This window comes from Ixodes scapularis, unplaced genomic scaffold, assembly GCF_016920785.2.
Source record: "Ixodes scapularis isolate PalLabHiFi unplaced genomic scaffold, ASM1692078v2 PGA_scaffold10__122_contigs__length_95168666, whole genome shotgun sequence".
Taxonomy (NCBI): Eukaryota; Metazoa; Arthropoda; class Arachnida; order Ixodida; family Ixodidae; genus Ixodes; species Ixodes scapularis.
Window position 1 is genome coordinate 35,624,223 of NW_024609836.1, and position 20,667 is coordinate 35,644,889.

The 20,667-nt window shown below is 48.0% G+C and overlaps 1 protein-coding gene across 1 annotated transcript in view; it reads left to right on the plus strand.

Annotated features, from left to right (window-relative positions):
* The first annotated feature begins 598 nt into the window (after positions 1-598).
* The window catches only part of LOC120846976 (homeobox protein unc-42), a 36,083-nt gene continuing 16,014 nt past the window's right edge, over positions 599-20,667 (plus strand). The window contains exon 1 of the mRNA XM_040218890.1: positions 599-764. Coding sequence (XP_040074824.1) covers positions 599-764 — 166 coding nt within the window. The remainder of the gene's footprint in view (positions 765-20,667) is intronic.

A 20,667-nucleotide genomic window follows, 5' to 3' on the forward strand; every position in this document is an offset into this window, starting at 1 on the left:
TAACAGTATACCTAAATAAATAAAAATAAAATAAATAATAAATAAAAACATCACCCTGGTGACTGCCGCTACCATCGTTGAAGTCCCATAGCAGTCCGAGGGGCCAGACGGGCGTGAGAAGCGTTGCTCAGGTGCCAAGGTTCACCGAACGGAACGAGCTCCGAACCCGGGGATGTAGAGCTCGGCTCCCGAACACCACTCCGAGGGCGTTGTTGGCGGGAGGGGAAGCACACTCGGGGGAACCAGCACCGTTGACTGACAGTCCGCAGCGTCGAAACTTCGGGCTCCCCAACACTCCCGGTTCCCGGGCTGCCTAGAACCCCTCTCATACATCGAAAAGCCACGCCCCCTTCGGGGTTCAAGCTCCCCTCCAGGGCGCACGGACCGCGTGGGTGGGGCGTCCCCACGGCAACACTCCGGGACCGACCAATGGCCGTCCGGACGGGACTGTTGGGCGGGTTCCCGAGTACGGCGTCGTCGGGGCCGCTTTTATAAGGCTCGGGTCGGAGGCATTGGGCGCGCTAACTTCGTTAGTCATTGCTCGTTAGTCAGGCCCGAAGGCACGCTGGACGGGAGGTTCCAGCTGTGGAGCAGCGCCATGGCGGCCGCCGCGGCCGCCGTGGCCGCCGAGGACCCCCGGCTGCAGGGCGAGCCCATGGCCACGAGTCCGCAGGATTGCGGAGACAAGCGAAAGCAGGATGTCCTCGGAGGGTCCCTGTACGCGCTCCAGGAGCCGCTGCGGGGACAGCGGGACGCCGGACACGGTGAGCACTCGACGGCCATCTTGTCCGCGATCGATGCCCGTAAGGGCCCGTAATGCCATTAGGCCCATCAATGCCATTGCACGCGGCTAACGAGCTCCCGTACGGAGGCGGGACCCGCGGAACGCCTGCCCCGTGCCGCGTGGCCCACGACACGGACACCCGACGGTGCTTGGACGAGACGTTCACAGGAGCGTCCGCGATCCTCCGGAATACCGCCCGGTCGCTGAACCCACCGAGGCGCTCGCACGGGCCGACGAACCACCTTCCTAAAAAAGATCGCAATGACGACTCTCCCGATGGGAAAATCTCCCCAACCCCCGTGCAAGACATCTCTGGAGTACCGAGAACGCGCCCCGTTCGACGGCCCAGCTCTGCCGCATCGGCTACGTGTGAGTGGCGCTAAGTGTGGTTCGCCGTGTCCTGCCCGCCACCGGCTAGACTGTGATGCCGCCATGGCTGCCTGTGACGTCACGCCACAACTCCACAAACGGGATGCTATGGCGTCTTTCTCCTTGCGGCGTTCCTATGCGGCCCTCGCGATGCCTCCTAGACGCAGAGGGTTCCCCGGTCGCCGCCATCTTGGACGGATCGATTCCCTCAGTTGCGTGGGCAACCGTCGGCCCCACCCTTCTCAGGGAACTTGTGTACGGCACCTCTTTGTGCATCTGCAAACCAGTTGTGAGACCCAAACCAGTATCAGGACACGCCGAAGCAACGAGCCAATATGTCTATCTAAGAAGCATCGTGGTTTGGGTAGCTCAAAAAAGCGTCCACGAATACCGACGTCTGTGCGGTGATGTTCGACGCAGGCTCTGGAAGAAAATTTCAGTATACTGTGTGATCTAGAAAGATGCACGGTTCTCGGATAGCACTTCTTGCAAACATTTGAATCTCTGGGTACGCAGATAGCTATACGTTCGCTCGCCTTTGCTATGTACCATCAAAAATTGGGCAGGAAAGTTAATTGTATTGATCCCGATTTTCCACGAGCGGAATAGTAGCTGTGTTGTTTACACAGGCATTTATCTGCATGCGTGGCTGGTATGGCTTCTTTTCAATGCACGAATGTCATGATAACAGAAAATTTCTCTAGCTCATGTGAGATCTGGGTTGGCTTGCAACAATCGAGGCTGGTTCACACACCTCCGTTGGTTGCATTTTAAGGTTGGTTCACAAATCTCCAACGATTGCGTTCATAGCCAAAACCACAGAAATGACCAGAACACAGGAATAAGCATAATTGCTTAGCGAAGCTACCTCTCGCATTGCATGCCCCGTTGTGTGCGGCGAACACTTGGCTTTTGCTGTCATTTCGGTTGCTGACACCAGTCGTGACCGCAATCACAAGTAGACAGCAACCCTACATACATCGCAGACAACACGAGTACCACGTATTACACCGCACCGACATATGCACAAACACAACAACGACACTGTGCCCGACACTTCCAACTCAACATGCTTTTCTCCCCGCGGCGTATGTAAGCTCTTTGGTCGCTGGCCGTTACAGACTTATAGAAGACACAAAACACGGCGCAATGGACAGCCGTATGTAAGAACTCTTTGCATTTAAAAAGTATGGAGGCAAAATCTATATTGCTAGTCCGCTGCGAAAAATAACGATGTATTTACAATAAACCTTAAACCGGTCATGCAAAAGCTCACATTTTTTATTTTTTTTTTTATTTTCATGCTTGGCCAGTGTTATGAGCAGTCCGACTAGCTTGAATAAAATAGAAAAACAAATTATTGGGATTTCATCATTATGTATTCAATAATAAATGGAAATGATCCTTGCGCAAAGCATTTTTTATATATCCTTGTGAAGGACATCCGCCCAACACTTCATGCCCGCTAGTTGCAGTACGGGAGCAGACGCCTTCCCTTTTGGGGCATTTTGATGCAGTTTGTTGTCGTATGCCGTGCAGGGGCGGATCCAGACTTCCATTTTAGGGGGGGGGGGGGGGGCGGTTCCTCCGTGTAAAACGGCGGCGGGGGGGGGGGGGGGGGGGGGGAGGGGGGAGTGTTTATATTTTTTGTGGAGTTATCGTTTTTACTAAACTCTGATAACATAATATAGATCTTGAGAGCTTTTGTATCGGTTTACCTGTCGGGGATGAGCTCTTTGAATTGAAACCTTTCGGGTGACCACGCTAGAGGTAAGTATCTCAAAAATTGTGGTGACACTATCCTTTCTGAAACTTGGGTTTCAGACCGACACTACGTGAGCAATCGATTTAGGGCAGCTTAAAGACATTGCCTTGGCAGACATTCTGGTTGGAGCTAGTGCTCAACTGCTGCGGCAACGGGAAGAGCGGCTTAAATCAGCGGAGCGAGTACGTTGCAAACAAGCGACAAAAATGGCCCGGTGGCTTCGACGCTGCTCGCGGCGTCAAAACACTGATGACGCAGCGAGCGTAACTAACGCTGCCAGGCAAGTTCGTCGGTTGTTCGCCGTATATTTGGAATGTCCAGAGCTCAGCACATGCGGCATTGCCAACCCAAACTCGTGTTTTCACGTGTTCTGGAGGCAACTCGAGAGAACGAAAGCGAATAATTGTTGAATATTTTTGAAAGCATGTTGCAGTTCGGCAACTATAACTTTTGAACTTAGACAAGACCTTAAACCAGCAATTGATCCTTCGAAATTATATTCAATTGCACTTCGTCTGGATATTTTCTGTATCAAAGGAACACTTACTTGTTTCTGGGTAGTTAGCTCATTCGTCAGGGTCGAGAGGACAGGTGCAGAGATATGATAGGGCAGAGCGGTTGTAAGGTCGGCGAATCTCAACTGGGCTAAAGGCCGATCACGACTGGAGCATGGATGTTTGGGAGTCGGTGTTCACTCGAACGGGCACAGGCACTGTCTATTATTTTATGTATAGCCGCATCTTTGAAAGGGTCTCGTTTTCCCCAAGTCCGTTCGACACACACATATTCGCTCCTGCAAAGCCGCGCGAAAGCTCTGCCGTCAATCCACGGAAGCCGCGTTTAACTGGAAAAGAAGGCGCCAAGGGAAGACAAGGGGTAGCGGGCGCCCTTCCTAAAATATGTCCCGCCACCCTAAGTTGAAACGGCATTGTGTACAAATAAATGCCTACGGCGTCGGCTTGAGGACCCCGTGTAAGCAGCCTCCAGCCTTTAGAGTGCTCGTAGCCTTTATCTTTCTTTTATTAGCTTCCCGCCAAGAGAAGTCGTGCCGCAGGCAGTGTGAAGCCCATTAGAGGAAACATCCTCCCCTTCTGGCGCTCGTCGGCTTCTTTCTGTATTCCGCGCTGCGGCGCTGATCCTCAGTGAGGGATGAAGGCGAGGGCGAAAGCGGGCTTATGTTTAAGCCAAGGTCGTGGGGAAGTCCGGAGCGTCTTCAGGAGAAGCTCATACCCAGACTACACTGTACCCAGAGCATTTGCTTCCTCTCTCGGTTGAGAAGAAAAGCAATTAGTCTCCTGGTTGTACAGGCTGCATCCCCCCCCCCCCCTGGAATGTCTCCTCCCGGTACGTCTCCTCCGCACTTCCCTTGGCAATGAGCACACCGTGCCAATAAGATACTTTTAGTGAGCCCGTGGGCGACAGCATCTCAAAGCAAGCCAAAAAAGACATGCCAAAAGACAAGCCCAGAACCACGAAGAGACCATCAAACGAAAAGTGATGAAAAGGAGGCCGCTAGAGAGGAAGGATACTCCGCCACCCCTGAGGAAGGCTCCTTGCCGTCTGCGTTTGGGAGCTTTCAGGGCACAAAATTTTCGCAGACAACCCCCAAAGAGAGAGAGGGAGACAGAGAGAAAGAGAAAGGGGACTAGATAAGTTGAAGGTATTTTCCCCCCGTGCTCGACGTGCTGGTCTTGTTTGGAAGTGTGCCTGCAGTCGAGGACCCTGATATTTGGTGCGCCTCCCCACTGTCTCTCCACTTCGAAACTCCTGGCGCCGTCCCTGTCGGGAAGACGTACCGTGACCTTGACGGAGATAAACCCCACTTTGGAAGCGCCCAGCAGGCGCGTCCACCCACCGTTGTTTTAATCGTTTGTTTCTCGCGTCGATTGCTTACGTTTTTTCTTCGAGCTGACGAAGAACCCCGGGGGGGGGGGGGGGTTGCCTGGCGAGGCGTTTGGGGGGGGGGGGGCCATCGCCCCCACCGCCCCCCCCCCTTGGATCCGCCACTGATGCCGTGTCGGTGTTGAGTAGAGCGGAGGGGCTTGGGAGTTTGTGTCCGGTGTCACTCGTAATCACTGATGTGGCGCTGGTGCTTTTTTAGAGCGCAGCTCTTAGGGGCCCGTTTCCAGCTTGAGCGGCGTCGCCGTCGGCGTAACCGCGAGGTCACGTGACCCACCCAGGTCACGTGACACCCCTAGGTCACGTGACCTTTGGGGGTCACGTGACCTGAAGGGGTCACATGACCTTAGGGGGTCACGTGACCTCAAGGGGGTCACGTGATCTCAAGGGGGTCACGTGACTTTAGGGGGTCACGTGACCTCGGGGGGTCACGTGACCCCTTAGGCCTGAGGTCACGTGACCCCCTGAAATCACGTGACTTCTGGGGGTCACGTGACCCACCCCCTGAGGTCACGTGATCCCCTGGTCACGTGACCTGGGTGGGTCACGTGATCTAAGGGGTCACGTGACCCACCCAGGTCATGTGACACCCCTAGGGCACGTGACCTCAAGGAGTCACCTATCCCTCAGTACGCTTCCATCTTCCTCCTCAAGAGCTGCGCTCTAACCGGCGTTACAGGGAATTGTAAACGGCTTTCATTTTTTTATTCTTTTAATCCGTCATTACCCCGAACCTTGAAGATTCACGGGCCCGTGGCACTGTATTATGCTGAATCGCGAGCTCCTTCTCTGTTGACGTCGTTTTCCTGGTACCACTCGTGGATACTGCAAGTGTTTAAACAGTGTGCACCGTCTCGCCTACATCCCCGGTGATGTATTTCACCTGTTGAAACGTATTGCTTCCGTCATTTTGGAGTACGCAAGGTAGTTACCTCGCTGCTCTGGTTTCATTTATAAAAGCAAGGCAAAACGCTCGTAGTTCCTGCCCTCAGGACACCTTGGACACCTTCCACACTTTGACATCGGATAACTGGAATAACGAGGATTTACATTTACTTCAGAGGTTACTCTCGCCGCTTTCTCACCACCGAGCAGCAGGGTCAGCTGGCGCCAAGCCGCGGATGAAACGCTTCAGCATCAACGAAGTGTACTAGATGCCGATGCAGGCGACGCGGGTTTCTGTCAACCGGTACGCCAGCACAAACCGTGACCGTTCCAGCTCTTCGTCATGATGCGGTGCTGCACAGAGCAGGGTAAAATACAACTCCACGGACCACCGAAGCAAACGCACTGTTATAGTAAATCTTGGCTTGTGATTGCGCCTTTGTAGATAATCTTATTCGTTTTGCTGGAGAGGCGCAAACGACAGGCGTAACAAAATCGTTTGCATAATCCGTATACATAGCAAAATCATTTACCCAGTCACCTTGAGAAAAGCGCGAAACACGGACTTCGCACAGTCCTGACTTCCCCTGACTTTTACCTGCTTTCAGAACAGTTTCTACCTACTAGTAGGTATGCCTACTGATACTGAAACTAGGGGCAGTGCCAGAGAGAAAAGGGACAAAGTTAGGAAAGATTGCTCGCTCTCCCCTATTTCTCAACTCTCTAGTGTTTGTACCTTAATAAACGCACCAACGCCTCATCCCAAAATAAAGGAAAAGCACTATTGTCACTACATAAAAAAATGGTCTCAATTCATGCCTCTGTGGGCAGGTATAGGAAATCTTGAACTAATTTATCCACACCGCATGATGAGCGCAACAAAATCACAAAAGATTTACAGGAAAATATTGGTAGTTACTTAAGTTTCTCTGAAATTCTGGATAACCGGTCACTTGCAGGACCGAATCATCTACTCGAGCGGTGTGCGTCGCTGTGCGAACACGTCGCTGTGCGAACACGTCGCTGTGCAAACGCAGTCCAACAACACGAAGCATAAAAACGGCAGATTTAGGACAACAATCGGGAGTCCATTGTTTAATTAAAACGACGTAATTTTGTTGAAAACCCCCGCAGATTTTTACTCACGGTATGCGTCGGGAATCTTCCACATTTTGAAACGGAACGAAGGAAGATTTACTTTTCAATGAGCTCGCTGCGTCGTCCCGGACCAGCTGGGCCGGATCAGCTGACGACGACGGGACTGAACCCGTTAAATCTCAACCCCACAACAACCAATTTGTGCTCCGTGTTAGTGTGGGTTTCTACCTCCAAGCACCGCACCATACACCACGAACGTTTCAGCTCTTTATTGCATCACCGTGTTGCACCGAGAAGAACGAGATCGCCGAAGTCAACGCAGCGCTTTCGTGAATTTTGGCTTGTGGTTGCGCACTCGCGGACCCTGTGACTCCCTTCACTTTCAAAGCACACACGACGATTACGAATGATACTTTCAGTCGTCCGGGGACATCACAGGGGCACTTCTCCGGTCACGTCTTCGCTACATGTGCTCGCAAGCCGCGGAGCTTCTGGCGTCCCGTCAAATCCGTTAAACCCACACGATACCGGCGCCATGTTGAAACGTGCGTTGTTGCCAGATTTTCTCCGATCAAACAAAAACAACTAAAGCAAACCGGCTCTAACTTTCAGCATACATCGGCGTTGCGCCGTGGCCAGATTTTCTTTGTCAGCTCCAACTTAAAGGTGACCTACAGATGCAGCAACACTGGTATAAAGTTTTAATATGGCGGCCACCAATGAGCGCCGTAAATTCTGAGGAGAGTGCATGGGAAGCAGCGGCACCTTTGCTTGCAGTTGAAGGGTTCAAGCCAGAACGAAACCAACTGCAATGTCACGTGTTCAGCTCGAAGGCACGCTTTTTATATCCATTTTATTTGTAGTGTGGAAGAAACTATTATCAAGATCCCTAAAATAAATACAAACATGGGTGACATGAGGAAAGCCGCATTGCCATCGACCACAATAAATGGCAGCGAGCACGGTTAGAGCACTATATCACTGATCTCTATTGTAGTAGGGTAGGCTTAGTGCCACTAAATAAGCTACGCTTCAGAGTAACGACACTTGGCCATATTGTGGCTTAAAATCATGGTTGCCAGTTATCTGAAGCTTTATCTGAAATCACAGGAAACGCTTTTCCGTCCTCCAGAAATGTTTAAACAGTTCGCAACTAAGCAAGGCAATATTACATGAGCTTTCTAAGACCGAATCTCATGCTGAGGAAGTCGCACTTTTGAATCATGCCGATCGGCAGTTGCGTCTGCTCTGCACAAGCCCCAAAATGGCGGCGCCCACAACAATGCCGGGGAACGGAGTGTCGATACTCTAAGCGCAGCTCATTTAGTGGCTCTAGGTAGGCTGGATCGCGGACCGCGGCCTCGGCTGCTGGGGCCGAGTGTCGCCACCGGAGGCCATTGATTGACACCAGCCAATGCATGGGACTCTATGGGAAGAACGAGAAAAAGTGACGTCTTCCGCTGTTTCTCAGCTGTTGTCGGAACTGAAACTTTTTGGATGCTTTTCGATAAACCCGTCAAATAGCTTACGAACAAACATTAAAACTGGCAGCCCTCGCAGTTTTAATAAATGAATATTTTGTGGTAGAGAGTGACTCCGCTGTAGTGCAGCTCAATGAGGCGAGAGTTACCTAGAGTTACGTCGGAGTCGGTGGCGGTTTCGTTAAGTTGGGTTTAGCAGACGACAAGCTCGAAGGCATTGGAATTCGCTCACTCCCGGAAAGCCGCTGTCGAGATGGAACTTCTTGGTCATTCATCAACTCCTGGGTTTCCCTAAGGACGGTCTTATTGACGGCAAGTTGCTTTGTTTACTCCACTACGAGAGCAAGCTTGCCAGCTCAGCCGTAGGTGCTTCGGTACGTTTGAGTTTTTTATTCGGCGACCGAACGTTTGGCAAATGCCGATTCGATCTCCAAACACCCGACATAAGGATCGCAGCACACCATAAAATACTCGCCTCCGAGCACAGCGTACATGCTTCAATATTCTTACTTGTGTGTGTTTCTCCCATAGACTTGCGTGTATTGCCTGGTGTCAAGCAATGGCTGCCGGTGGCGACACCGACGGGCTACCGATCCGCGATCCAGCCTACTAAAATAGAGATCAGTGCACTATAGCTCCTTCGCAGCAGAGTACCGCAATCTGGAACGCCGTCTCTCGGCGACTAGCGGCGAACGCCCGGGGGTTCCAACTCCGGCCACAAATGCATGGGGAACGGGAGAAAATCGCTGCTTCCTGATTATTTTGGAGATCTATGGAACGACAATAGTTTTTGACATAATAAGGGAATAGTTTACAATAATTTGCGCTAAGTTGTGCGCCATGAAATAACTTGCTTTTTAAAAAAAAAAATTGTCTGAGCAGCATCATGCAGCAGACGACGCGGCGACGTCACACCATTCACGTGACCCGCTCCGGCCAATCCATAAAGTCTATCTCCGCTGCATAAAACAACCGTCTGCTTCAAACGCCATTGCTTTGAAAATTGCCTTCGCAAAATTTTCACACGCATCCAGTATTATTAAAACTTTGATAAAGTGTTTAGTGCTTTACCAACTTCACGACAGACTAGTTTCGAAAAGTGTGAACTTGGCGTTCATTTTTTAATCAGCCGTGTTGAGTCGATCCCCATGTATTCTCCCATAGGGCGGGCCGCCTCCTGGAACCCTGAGTACCACATGACTCGCGCCGAGCTGCTCTGTCGGCCATGTTGTCGGCAAAACACGCGGATCAAAGGATTGCGCTACTCTGCTCCGTAGGAGCTATATAGTGCTCTAAGCACGGTAAGCACGGGTTTCGCCCCGTCCCGCGACATGGCGTGATTGCTTTTGGCACATATCTGCCTCCGAGACATGTTTCTTTCCGCGGCATTTGTATCCACGGTCTTTTCTAGGTGTTTCCCGTAGCGTTGCGGTGCTTCGATAGCCGGCAATACTGCAGTCGTCGCCGGGGTGATGCGTGTTTTCGATGCCGGCTACACGCGCGGTTCTGCGTGTATGACCGAACCGAAATACGTTTTCTACTACCTCGCATAATTTTTGAAAGAATTATTCATTACTCAACGTGTAAATTCATAGTAATTTGTGTAAATAGCATGTTTTTCACCCCAAATATTGACTAAATACACGGGACTTGATAACATTGCAGGCTACACAGTTTCGGCTTCGATTGAGCAGTTTCAGTTCATGCTATCACGCGTCGTGACCGAATGCGCTGTTTGCGTTTTACATTATCTGACTACCAATGAATGTATAATATTCTCATTCTCGAGTGATATAGAAGGAAGACCGGTGCACTTTTTTTTGGTTTTCGACATGCCGGATATTGTGCGTGCGTATGCAAACGTAGTAAGATGTGGCTTAGTCACCTCACCCTACGATTGTATCTTTGAGCTCAATTTCTATAATCCCGTCTAGTACCGATGAACCACAAGTGGACTTTGGTCACTTTGAGCTCTACACGTATTCTGTTTGCGAACGTCTGCTTCTTGTTACTTCATTGAGCGAGAAACAAGCCGCATCCTCACAGGAGTCTCAAAGTTGAGCCCAACGTTGGCGCACAAACTGTTAAAGAATTATTTCGACCTCACTATTGTACAAGAGTCACTATGAAATCTTCCTCGTGCCATCATATATCTCCCACTCAAATTTTATGCTGATTGGTAATTAAGTTTTCGCAAACGCTGAGATCGGCTAGCTACGACGGAGGCCCTAAAAAGCGTCTTCTGGTCCTCGTTAAGCCTTTTTGGACGAGCTTTTACCGACGCCCAAGATCTGCGTCTGAACGGTGTGTCTGAAATTATCTCGGCACACTCATTCGGGAAGAAAGCAAACACATAGTCAATCTTATGACTATTAGCAACCGTCAAATCTGCTTAGCATCCTTTAGCTCGTTGGGCGCAACTCACAGGGGTTCACGCCCACGTACGTGGCGTCCGACGTATGGTGCGACATTGTTCACGCAAGTGTTCAACTGTTGCTCTCTTAAAAACGGCTTGTATGTACGAATGTTCTATATAATTGCAAAACAACTTCATACGAATGCGCGATATGAATTAGTAGAATGCAAGCGGGTGAGGACTTCACTTCGTGTAGTGCTGCGAGTCAGTACTGATAAGAGATAGGAAGTGTATTCAATTTTAGCTTTTCTATGGCGTCTCCGAGTTTTACCTGGCATATTTAGGTGTATTAAGAAAAACAGTAATTGCAATGAGGTATATTTCGTCAATGGATGCACAAAACAAGTCCCCCACTTCAAGACCAGCAACACGAATATAAAGGTGCAAGCTCAGTGTACGCGTACTTATGGGTTGTTTGCAGCATGTTGACTCGTACACAAGCAAGATCCCCGAGCTTCGCACCGCCGATTTTCCCAGCACTGTCTAGTCCAGATACCTCGAAACGCTAACAGAAAGGCTCGAGCAGTGATTTCCCTACACACACCCTAGGGAGAGGGGGTGAGAGTACACCCCCCCCCCTTTTTTTTCTGAATTCGCAACGACTGTTCTATTCTCAATGCCCCCCCCCCCCCCCCCCCTTAACCAACCCTTGGTCTAGAGTGCAAATATAAATCGAGCATGTGTCAAGACAATCTTTACGTATGGTTCGGGCTTGTGCTAAAGCTTTGAGGTCTGGCCATTTAGGTCAGTTTAGATACGAAAAACGATGCGCTCGGGACCAGGAAACATGAGATAACGGCTGTTAATAGTCCACAAGTTGTGTCTGACTTCTTGTCGACGTGTCGATCGAAACCGACACCATGAGTCGAAAATATTGTCTGCTTTTTGACGCCGGCTCTTGGCGCAGATATCGTCTGCTGTTTGACGCCGGCTCTCGGCGCAGTATGCTTGTTCGTGGACGCCACTTGGCGTCGCGACCGCTTGCGCCATCTCTTGTTTCCCGTGCCAAACGGCGCCCTATTGTTTGAAGACCGGCGACTTCGCTGCGTTTCCATAGGAGTTCGGCCTTTTTCTTTCTTTTTTTACTCTTCCCTCGGGTTAAGCTCGCTTTTTGCAAAGTTTATAGAAAGAAAAATGCACCACCTGTGGGCAACGCTGCGCAAAATCGTAGCACGATAGGTAGAGAAACCAATTTTGTATCCACATCAAAAGTAGAATCTGGAGTTCCTCATGGATCAGTTCTGGCACCCCTACTTTTTCTAATTTTTTATAAATGACATTACAGTGGACAGGTCTGTTCAAATTCGCTTATTTGCCGATGATTGTATAATTTATAAGCAAGTCAAATGCTCAAATGACCAAGTAGTCTTAAACAAGAGTTTAGAAATGATCTCAGAATGGTGTCATGATTGGCAAATGTCTCTAAATAACCAAAAATGTGCACATATGACGATAACTAGGAAAAAAAGACCACTGAATTTTAATTATACTCTTCAAGGAACCGCTTTAAATAGTGTATGTGAATACAAATACCTAGGATTAATCATAACTTCAGATCTGCGTTGGAACTCACATATTGACTTTATCTCCCGAAAAGCAATGAATAAATTATGGGCATTAAAAAGGAAACTGAAGGACTGCTCGAACAAAACGAAACTAATGGCGTACAAAACGTTTGTTAGATCTATACTCGAGTATGCCGACGTTGTGTGAGATCCTTACACAAAATGTTATATTAACAAATTAGAAAGAATTCAGAAGAAGGCATTCAGATTTATATTTAACAAGTATGGCAGAAACACCTCGATTTCGGAGCTTTATGTACAGGCCGGCCTTCCGCTTTTAGAAAAACGTAGAAAGATCAATCGACTGAAATTTCTTTTTAATCTAATAAATGGGAACTACAACTTAGATTATCTAGATTACTTTCACTTCAACACATCTAGGTTCACAAGAAATAAACACAGTAAATCAATCACTGAAATAAAGTGCAGGACCGACTGTTACAAATACTCTTATTTTCCTCGTACTATCCATGCCTGGAATGCGTTACCCGAACAAATTGTCTCTTCAAATTGTCTAACGTTGTTTCTAGCATTGATAAACGAATTACCAGAGTTTTGAGGTTTCAGGCCTTGATACCCCTCAAGCGAATATTTTTCTGCTCTTTGTGTGTTCGTGATCATATATGTTTTTTTTTTTTTCATTTTTGCTGCGCTGCCACACTCTGTGCTTGCTTTTTTCGTAAAACATGATCCATGTATCCCTCCTACCTTGGCCACCCCACGGCGGCCAGTAGTATAAATAAAAATAAAAAAAAAAGTTTCGCGGTCGATTGAAAGATACTGGCCGCTCTTTGAGACACCTTGTATATGTCTGCGTTTTGAACACGTCTGGAGGCAGAATTTCTGGTACCAATGTGAGAAGACAGTCAAACAGGGAAGAGACACGCTCCAGACAGTTTTTGCACATTGTCATTTGTATGAGCAGTGCGACCGCGGATTTAGTTAACCCTGCCTTGCGGAGCAGCCGCTCGACCACATGGACGCAGTGGTCTGTATCCATGTGGTCAAGCGGCTGCTCCACAAGGCAGCCGCTTGACCACATGGATAGATGCCTGATAAATGTTTCATAATGGATAATGCTTGATAAAGAAACAGCCACCGAAGTGCGAGAGGCAGACATCCGTGGGGGCGCAACTGTAAGCCCCTGGTCTGGACACCCGAGGACTGAACTAGTGACTAACCCCACTGCCTCACTCTCGGCACGCCCCGTTGCTTGTGGACTTCATACCCTCGTGTGGCGGCAGAGCACGCTGCTCTGGAGAAGCACGCAATGTAAAGAAATTGCATCTATGCTTCCTGCTCAGTGCAACCTGGTATAGTTATTCAAGTTTTAAACTGTGCTTCCGGCACAACCAAAAAGATTTTGTGTTTCGAGATGGTCAGTGCACAGACTTCATTTCAGGGGCTCTTTGAGAAACTCCACAAAATCAAATTCGCCAGGGGAAAACATTTATCAAGCATGTGGACAAGCAGCCGCTTGACCACAAGGATATAGTGGTCTCTATCCATGTAGTCAAGCGGCTGCTCCGCAAGGTAGGGTTAACTAAATCCGCCGTTGTAGCGAAATTGTCCTTTGCTTGACGGCAAGTACGGCACAAAAAGCTCATTAAATTATTTTGCAAACAAAAAATCTGCGGACCTCCTTTTGTTTAAGACTTATTTCATAACGTGTGAACATTTAGGAAAGTTTATAGAGATAACACTATTCGAAAGTGCGTCGAGAGGCTTCTTAACTTCCAGAAAAGACGTATACTTGACCTTCAAAACCAGATAACGCTTCCGGGGTAGTATACAAACGAGTCTTCCCCAACGCGAACCTCAAGGATGATCAGGCACCTCGTGGATATGTAGAGGTTTTTTTGTTTTTTTTTTCTGTTAGATATAAGAATTTGGCTGGTATCGAAATCTTTATTAGAGCAGCCATATCGGCATGCGTACCAGAAAGACTAGCCTATAGTTCCTTCTCGCCTTTTAGACCACGCATCTACATGACCACACGCCGGTACGATAGGTGAACACTGTACAGCCGTACGGTCGTGGTGTATCTACTGCGTGGTACACGTTAAGACCCTAGAAGTGGCACTGCATTGTCTAAGTATCTCATCTAGAGCGGACACAGAAGATGTCCACTGGGATTGACTAACCTGCCGCCATCGAAACATACACACAATTTTAAAATGTTCTGACAACAACTGCATATGCTTTGTGGTCAACTTTCTTTCTTTTTCTTTTCCACCGCAAAGCTACTGTTAAAGTATGATAAACGCTATGACAGAATTTCGGTGGCGCTGCAAGCGTGAGATCATCACGTTTTTAATTGCTGCGAGAAAATGTTATTCTGAAACTTTCTAATGGCACGCTACCGAGACAGCAACGACATGTCCGACCACGAGTACGTAACCCTTCTACTCATCACTAGGGAGTTTTAAAAACTTTTGCGTTCGCATAAAAATGGCGTCGTTGCCACTGCGTATGCACCGATCCTTAACTGGCATCGCGCATGGCGACGACGCCATTTCTTAGCGCACTCAAATTTTTTTGCGTGCGGTATTGTAAAACTCGCTAATGGCAGAGATTTCATCGCTTCGTCTGCGTCCAGTTTCAAAATGAGGCGGCGAAAACGAGAACAGTGATCAATTACTAGTTCAAATCCATTTCCAATCCACAAATTCTGCCAATTTGTTTAGCCCGTAGTAATGACGGCTTTAAAAAAGAAAACCTAAGTGGTTAAGCCCTGACATAATATATTTAACCAAGTAGTCGTGACGGCTATCGATGCCTCCTCGCAATAGAACCCACCCCCCAACTCGTTTTTTTTTTTCTTTGGTTAGCTGTATTGCTTAAATGTAGCCCCAGTGCTGTAGTAGCGTGGCGAACGCAATAGTAACACAAAGTCAAGATGTGTTAGTGTGTAGAAACAGTTTACAGATCTGGAGACTGGACGACGCGAATGGTAGCGTGCGTAATTTATTAGATTAGAAGAGGCGGTGGTAAAGTGTTGTGCACCACCTGAGTACCGGCCGCTCGTTGTTTACCCTGTGCTGTAGTGTTCTGGTGGCAACATCTGATCACATCATGACGAATAGTTTAAAAAGTGCCATCACCATATCACCGCGGTTCCGCGTAGGAGTTCGCCAGACGTGCATTTGTATCGACTACAACCACGCACATGTTTTAGGCGGCCTCTCGTCAGCAACGGTGGTCACTGCAAACGACGATTTGCCTAATCGTCCCAATCACCGAGTGACTGCGAGTTATCCCATGGGCGCGCCGCGCGCTTTCTCTTCTTTTGCAGAGAAGCTGTTTATGGCTAGGGTTCCGTGGATTTTTCGTGTGCAGTGACTAAAAACTACGCTCGCGCCGCCGCACGCTCCGCACGCGCAGCCTTCTCCGTATATAAGATTTGAAGTAAATAACCGAAATAAAGCGTTCAGACGTCGGCACGTGCGGCGCGTGGAACACCATTTCCCGCATTGACCTTGGTGCTTTGGTAATTTAGCAATAGGTCTATCCAGTAGAATAGTGATCAATAGGCACCATTTTCAAGATGAGTAGACAATCACGTAGATTATAAAGGTTTGTCAAAGATTTGCCGCTGTGCGACCCGCGTCGGCCATGTCTACGCTCGCATTGCCCTCTCTTTGTCGTCGTTCCAAGCCCCGCTTGCGTGCCTAGTTTCCTTACTTTCCGCCCTCCCGGGGTGGCGGTCCCGTCTCGCGCGTCTAGTCTCCTCCGGCTCCTTGGGGCGGGTCTGTGTCGTCTGCTAAAGAGCTTCACTGGTCATCCAACTCCACACAATGGAATGGCTCAGGATTTTTTTTTTTTGTCGTTGCGTCGTTTTTTTTTAGAAACCTGTACCACTCTCGTTTCACAAAGCAGAACGCCGTTGTATGCCAGGACACGTGATGTTTTCCCCCCGCAGAGGGCAATACGGATGCACTTGAGAAAGACGTACGACTATACACTCCGTGCGGCAACTATAGGGGGCGCTTTGAAAAACGCGCGCAGCGCCGCTAGCGGAGGAGCTGGCGTTCGACCGTGAGGCGCGTTCAGCAGCCTGCGCCGCCTTTTCGCATGCCAAGCTGTGGCGGCGGAAGCGCGCACGGACGAAACTTTTGCTTTTTGAGCCGATAAGTTGAGGGTGACGTTGCATGAATGCTGGGGCAGAAGGACGTTTAGCTGTTCTCCACTTCTTATATACTGAGTTTAAGTCGTTATTAGGGGTAATTTCTCTAGTTGCGGCCGAAAACGAAGTTGGAGCAATTTTCCGAAAAACAAGACGGCCGCTACCTTAATTGCTCTCAGTGGGAAATTTATTTCGCTCGTCGCTGTAAACCTAGGACTGCTGGAACGATGATATTTGGAGGCGAGTGAGATGTTCACTAAGTTTCTGCACGAGGAGTGCCAAGTTTCTTTAAGACAGCAGGTGTGAAAGTTAGGTTTCTAACGAATAAACAAATAAAGCTGTACGGGATATCCAATATTGGACCCAGAATGTTGTGTTATAACCTTGCTGTGCGAAACGCAGATTTGGGCACACAGGTGCTTGGACTTGACAGTAACATGACACAGCAATTTTTATACCAAAAATAGGGAAACCAGGTGGAAATTTGGTTTGGGCGGCGTAACTCAATGGGATCGGTTTTGACAATGAAAAGGCTGTCAAGAGAATACCACTGGTCGGGGGAGGTGGAGACTTTAGAGGCAGGAAGGGACTAGTGGACTGTACTTCCAATTGAAACAACTTTACGAAAGCTGGTTCCAAAGCCGAGAAAATAAAGTTGTCGGCCAAAACACGGTTTGGCCGCCAGGGGCTTTTGCGGTCAGCTGTTGTGTAATAACCTGTTGTGCGAGGTGCTAGGTGCTGATTTTCGGCGCACAGGTACTTTGACATGACCGCCACTTGGCACAACACTTATTATAACAAAAAGGGTTGGCATAGCGAAACCAGGTGGAAATTTAGTTTGGGCGGCGTAACTAAATGGGAACTGGTTTTGACCGTCAAAGGCTGTCAGATAATACCACTCATCGTGGGAGTTGCACACCTTACAGGTAGGAAGGGACCAGTGGACAGTACTTCCAGTTCGAACCACTTTGCGATAGGTGGCTCTAAAGCCGAGAAAAAAAATTGTTGTCTACAGAACTCGGGGTGTCAGCGTTTCCACATCCAAAACGAGGCTGATCAAGAAAGAAAGCCACACCACATTAACTTCCATACTCAAACGTTGATTCTCCAGTGATTCCGAGTTTCATTGCTGTTTCCTTTAGATATATATTTGTCACCTTTTTACCGTTCGAATCTTTCTTCATGAAGAACAGATTGCGTGCCATACTTGTCCGGAAATATCATCGACACGTACGATGGGGACGAAACTTCTTTGGAGGGCATTCCTCCAACGAAATCGGCACTGCATACCCGCGAGTGTGGGATGGCATTTCAGTTCGTCCCATCGGCGCTGACACATGTAGGTGTTGCTGGTACGAAAACAAACACAGAGCGCAAAGCGGCAGTGTAGAATATGTCAGCCGTGCCGACACAGTGGCAGACATGATCGGGAAACCAAATTTCTCGCGTCGTACGGCACGGCTCCATCGTTGTCGCTGTCCCACAAAACATCGGGGAGGTGAAAAACTGTGAAACTTTGTCCCCACGAGATACGACGCATAACTATTGAAGCACTTAATGACGCAGCACAGGCAGCACTTCATGCTGTGAACCCAGCGCAATCGCACCACTCCGACTTCAGTGCGCACCAACGTACGCGGCGTGGTTTCGGTTTCGTTTTCTCTGGGGTTCTCACTGCCTACCTTCTCTACCGGCCGCGCGGCGGTGCGCCAGTCGCGTCGCACGGAGTGTATAGTGCTGTTCTCCATTCAGTGAGGAGGCGATCGGTGCGTCAGCGTTAGGCTGGCAGTTGACTTATCGACTTCCGTCCTTGGTTTGTTACGGGAATGGTTAGATGCTATACATGTAACATATTCTGTGTTAAAATTATTCACCCTGTATGCCGGTGTCAGGCCCCTGTCAATACCATAGTGTCGAACTTTAACCGAACAGAAGCAAAAACCGGGACCGTAGCGTTATTTTTAACCGAACCGGAACTGGAACCGAACTGAAATCTTCCCTTTCATCTTGAAACTGAAACGGAACTGAACCGGAAAAAGATATAACGGTAACCGATGCAGAAGGGTCCACGGGATTTTTTTCTTTTTTGTTAGTTCCACAAAATGAATATTTGAGTATAAAAAATTGGCAACTGTATTTCTATGTAGTATTGATCAAATCATTATACCTATACAGAATTGCAATGTATGAGAAATGGTGGGTTTTCGTGGCACTTTTGTACCTGCACTTGAATTAATTATTTGTCACGTGGTCATGTGGGGTTATGGCCTCAAGACATGCTGTAAAGTAATGTCCGGCCCTGCGGCCCCGTGACGTAACGTGAACTAGACACCTGACTCATTGCGTCAAATTGCAATGAGTCAGGTGAAAAAATAAACACAAAAAATAAGTCATTTTACAATAAAGTTTAATGAGCGCGCGGGGTGAATGGTCCTGGGAAAATGCCACCGCAGTTATCTATTAAAATCTCGGACCAACGGCTATCTCGTCAAGGTTCAATCATGACAACAGGTACTTTCGGGCCACGACGAAAGATACTGTTTTGGCTTCCAGCTTGGGTCATAATTTTTGTGCTTGAAAGGAAAAAGAGGTCGTGTTTTTTTAACAGTGAAAGCTATGAACCACAGATAATGCATAAAATGGGAATCAGGGGCAATTGAATCTTCTCCTTTACTTCCTTTACGACTCCACCTCGCGCGGCCGTAGGGTAGGTTGATGGAATAGGCTGGAATGGATACGTGCTTCCCAGCTACTACCTGCAGGAGTTTATTCCTTTTAAGACATCGAGGTTTAGCGAAGCAACACTTGTGTGCAACTTTGGTCGTGGGACAAATTAGTATTGCCAATGGCAATGGCACCAAAGCCAAATCCAGCCGTAGAAGTATTAATTGATACAAAAACGTTTTATTTTATTTATTTTTTATCTAGCATTGGCTTACTCTCGAATATTATTTATTTATTCGTTTATTTTTACTGAAAAGCAATGAGAAATTAAACTCCGAATTTGGAGAATCGGGAAGGAAACAGAAATGAACTCCGATAAACCGCAATATTTCGGTGAAAAAAAAATGAACTTCGAAAAACACCCTCCGAATTTTACGAAAAATAAAGTCCGAAAACACAGAATCCTAATCATAAGTGTATGCACCCCAAAATTATCTGGAAGACGCTCTAGAAACCTTTTCCGACGTTTTTTATTCTCAGTAGACGTGTATAAGTGATGTGGGATTTCTGGGTTTGAAGCTGATTTAAATAACTATGCGTTCCTGACACATATATGTGTCAGGAACGCATAGTAACTAAAACGTATAGAAGTATGTTATTGCCTCTTAAATGGGATGAACAGAAAATTTATCTGTGTGTGAGCTGCACGAAAAACGAAGTACAGGGGAACGCGTATCGGTACTACGACGATTACGCACGCAGACCGTCAGAAAGTGAACAATTAGGTTGCTGCCATGTCGTGTAGAGCACGAAATACAACGTTGTTCTATTTAACAAACAAATACCTAGATAAGCAAAGGTGATGCTTATTCGCAAATTTAATTAACCAGCATGGCGAAAATAATCCCTGGAGAAGAGGAACAAGGGGGAGAAAGGACAAACTGAAATCTCCAAACACAGCTAGGTGACTGATGCGCGACCGAAAAAATCCGCCTGGTCCGGGTATCGAACCCGGGACCTCTCCACTACAGGTGGAGCGCTCTACCAACTGAGCTAACCAGGGGTTAGACGTCAATAGAGCAAACGGTATATATCAGCTGCCACCAGTCTAACAACAACGATGGTGAAGCTTTCATTTTAAGGTTATGTTTATAATGCAATTAAATGCAAATTTGCAAGCGAGCTGGACAATAATGAAAAAAATAATCCCTGGAGAAGGAGAACAAGGGGAACAATGAACAAACATAAATCTCCAAACACACCTAGGTGACTGGTGCGATCTCAAGTTCTCACGTTGTAGTAGTAATTCTCACGTTGTAGTAGTAGTACACACATGTAAGTAGCTGTAGTTTTCACGTTGTAGAAGTTGTAGTAGTAGTAGCTCTCCCGGTGTAGTAGTTGTAGTTCTTAAGGTACTCATATGGTAGTAGTAGTTCTCACATTGTATTAGTATTTCCCACGTTGTAGTAGTAGTAATTCTGATTTTGTAGTAGTTGGTTGTAGTTGCGATACCGAAAAAATCCGCCTGGTCCGGGTTCGATACCCGGACCAGGCGGATTTTTTCGGTCTCGCACCAGTCACCTAGCTGTGTTTGGAGATTTGTGTTTGTCCTTTG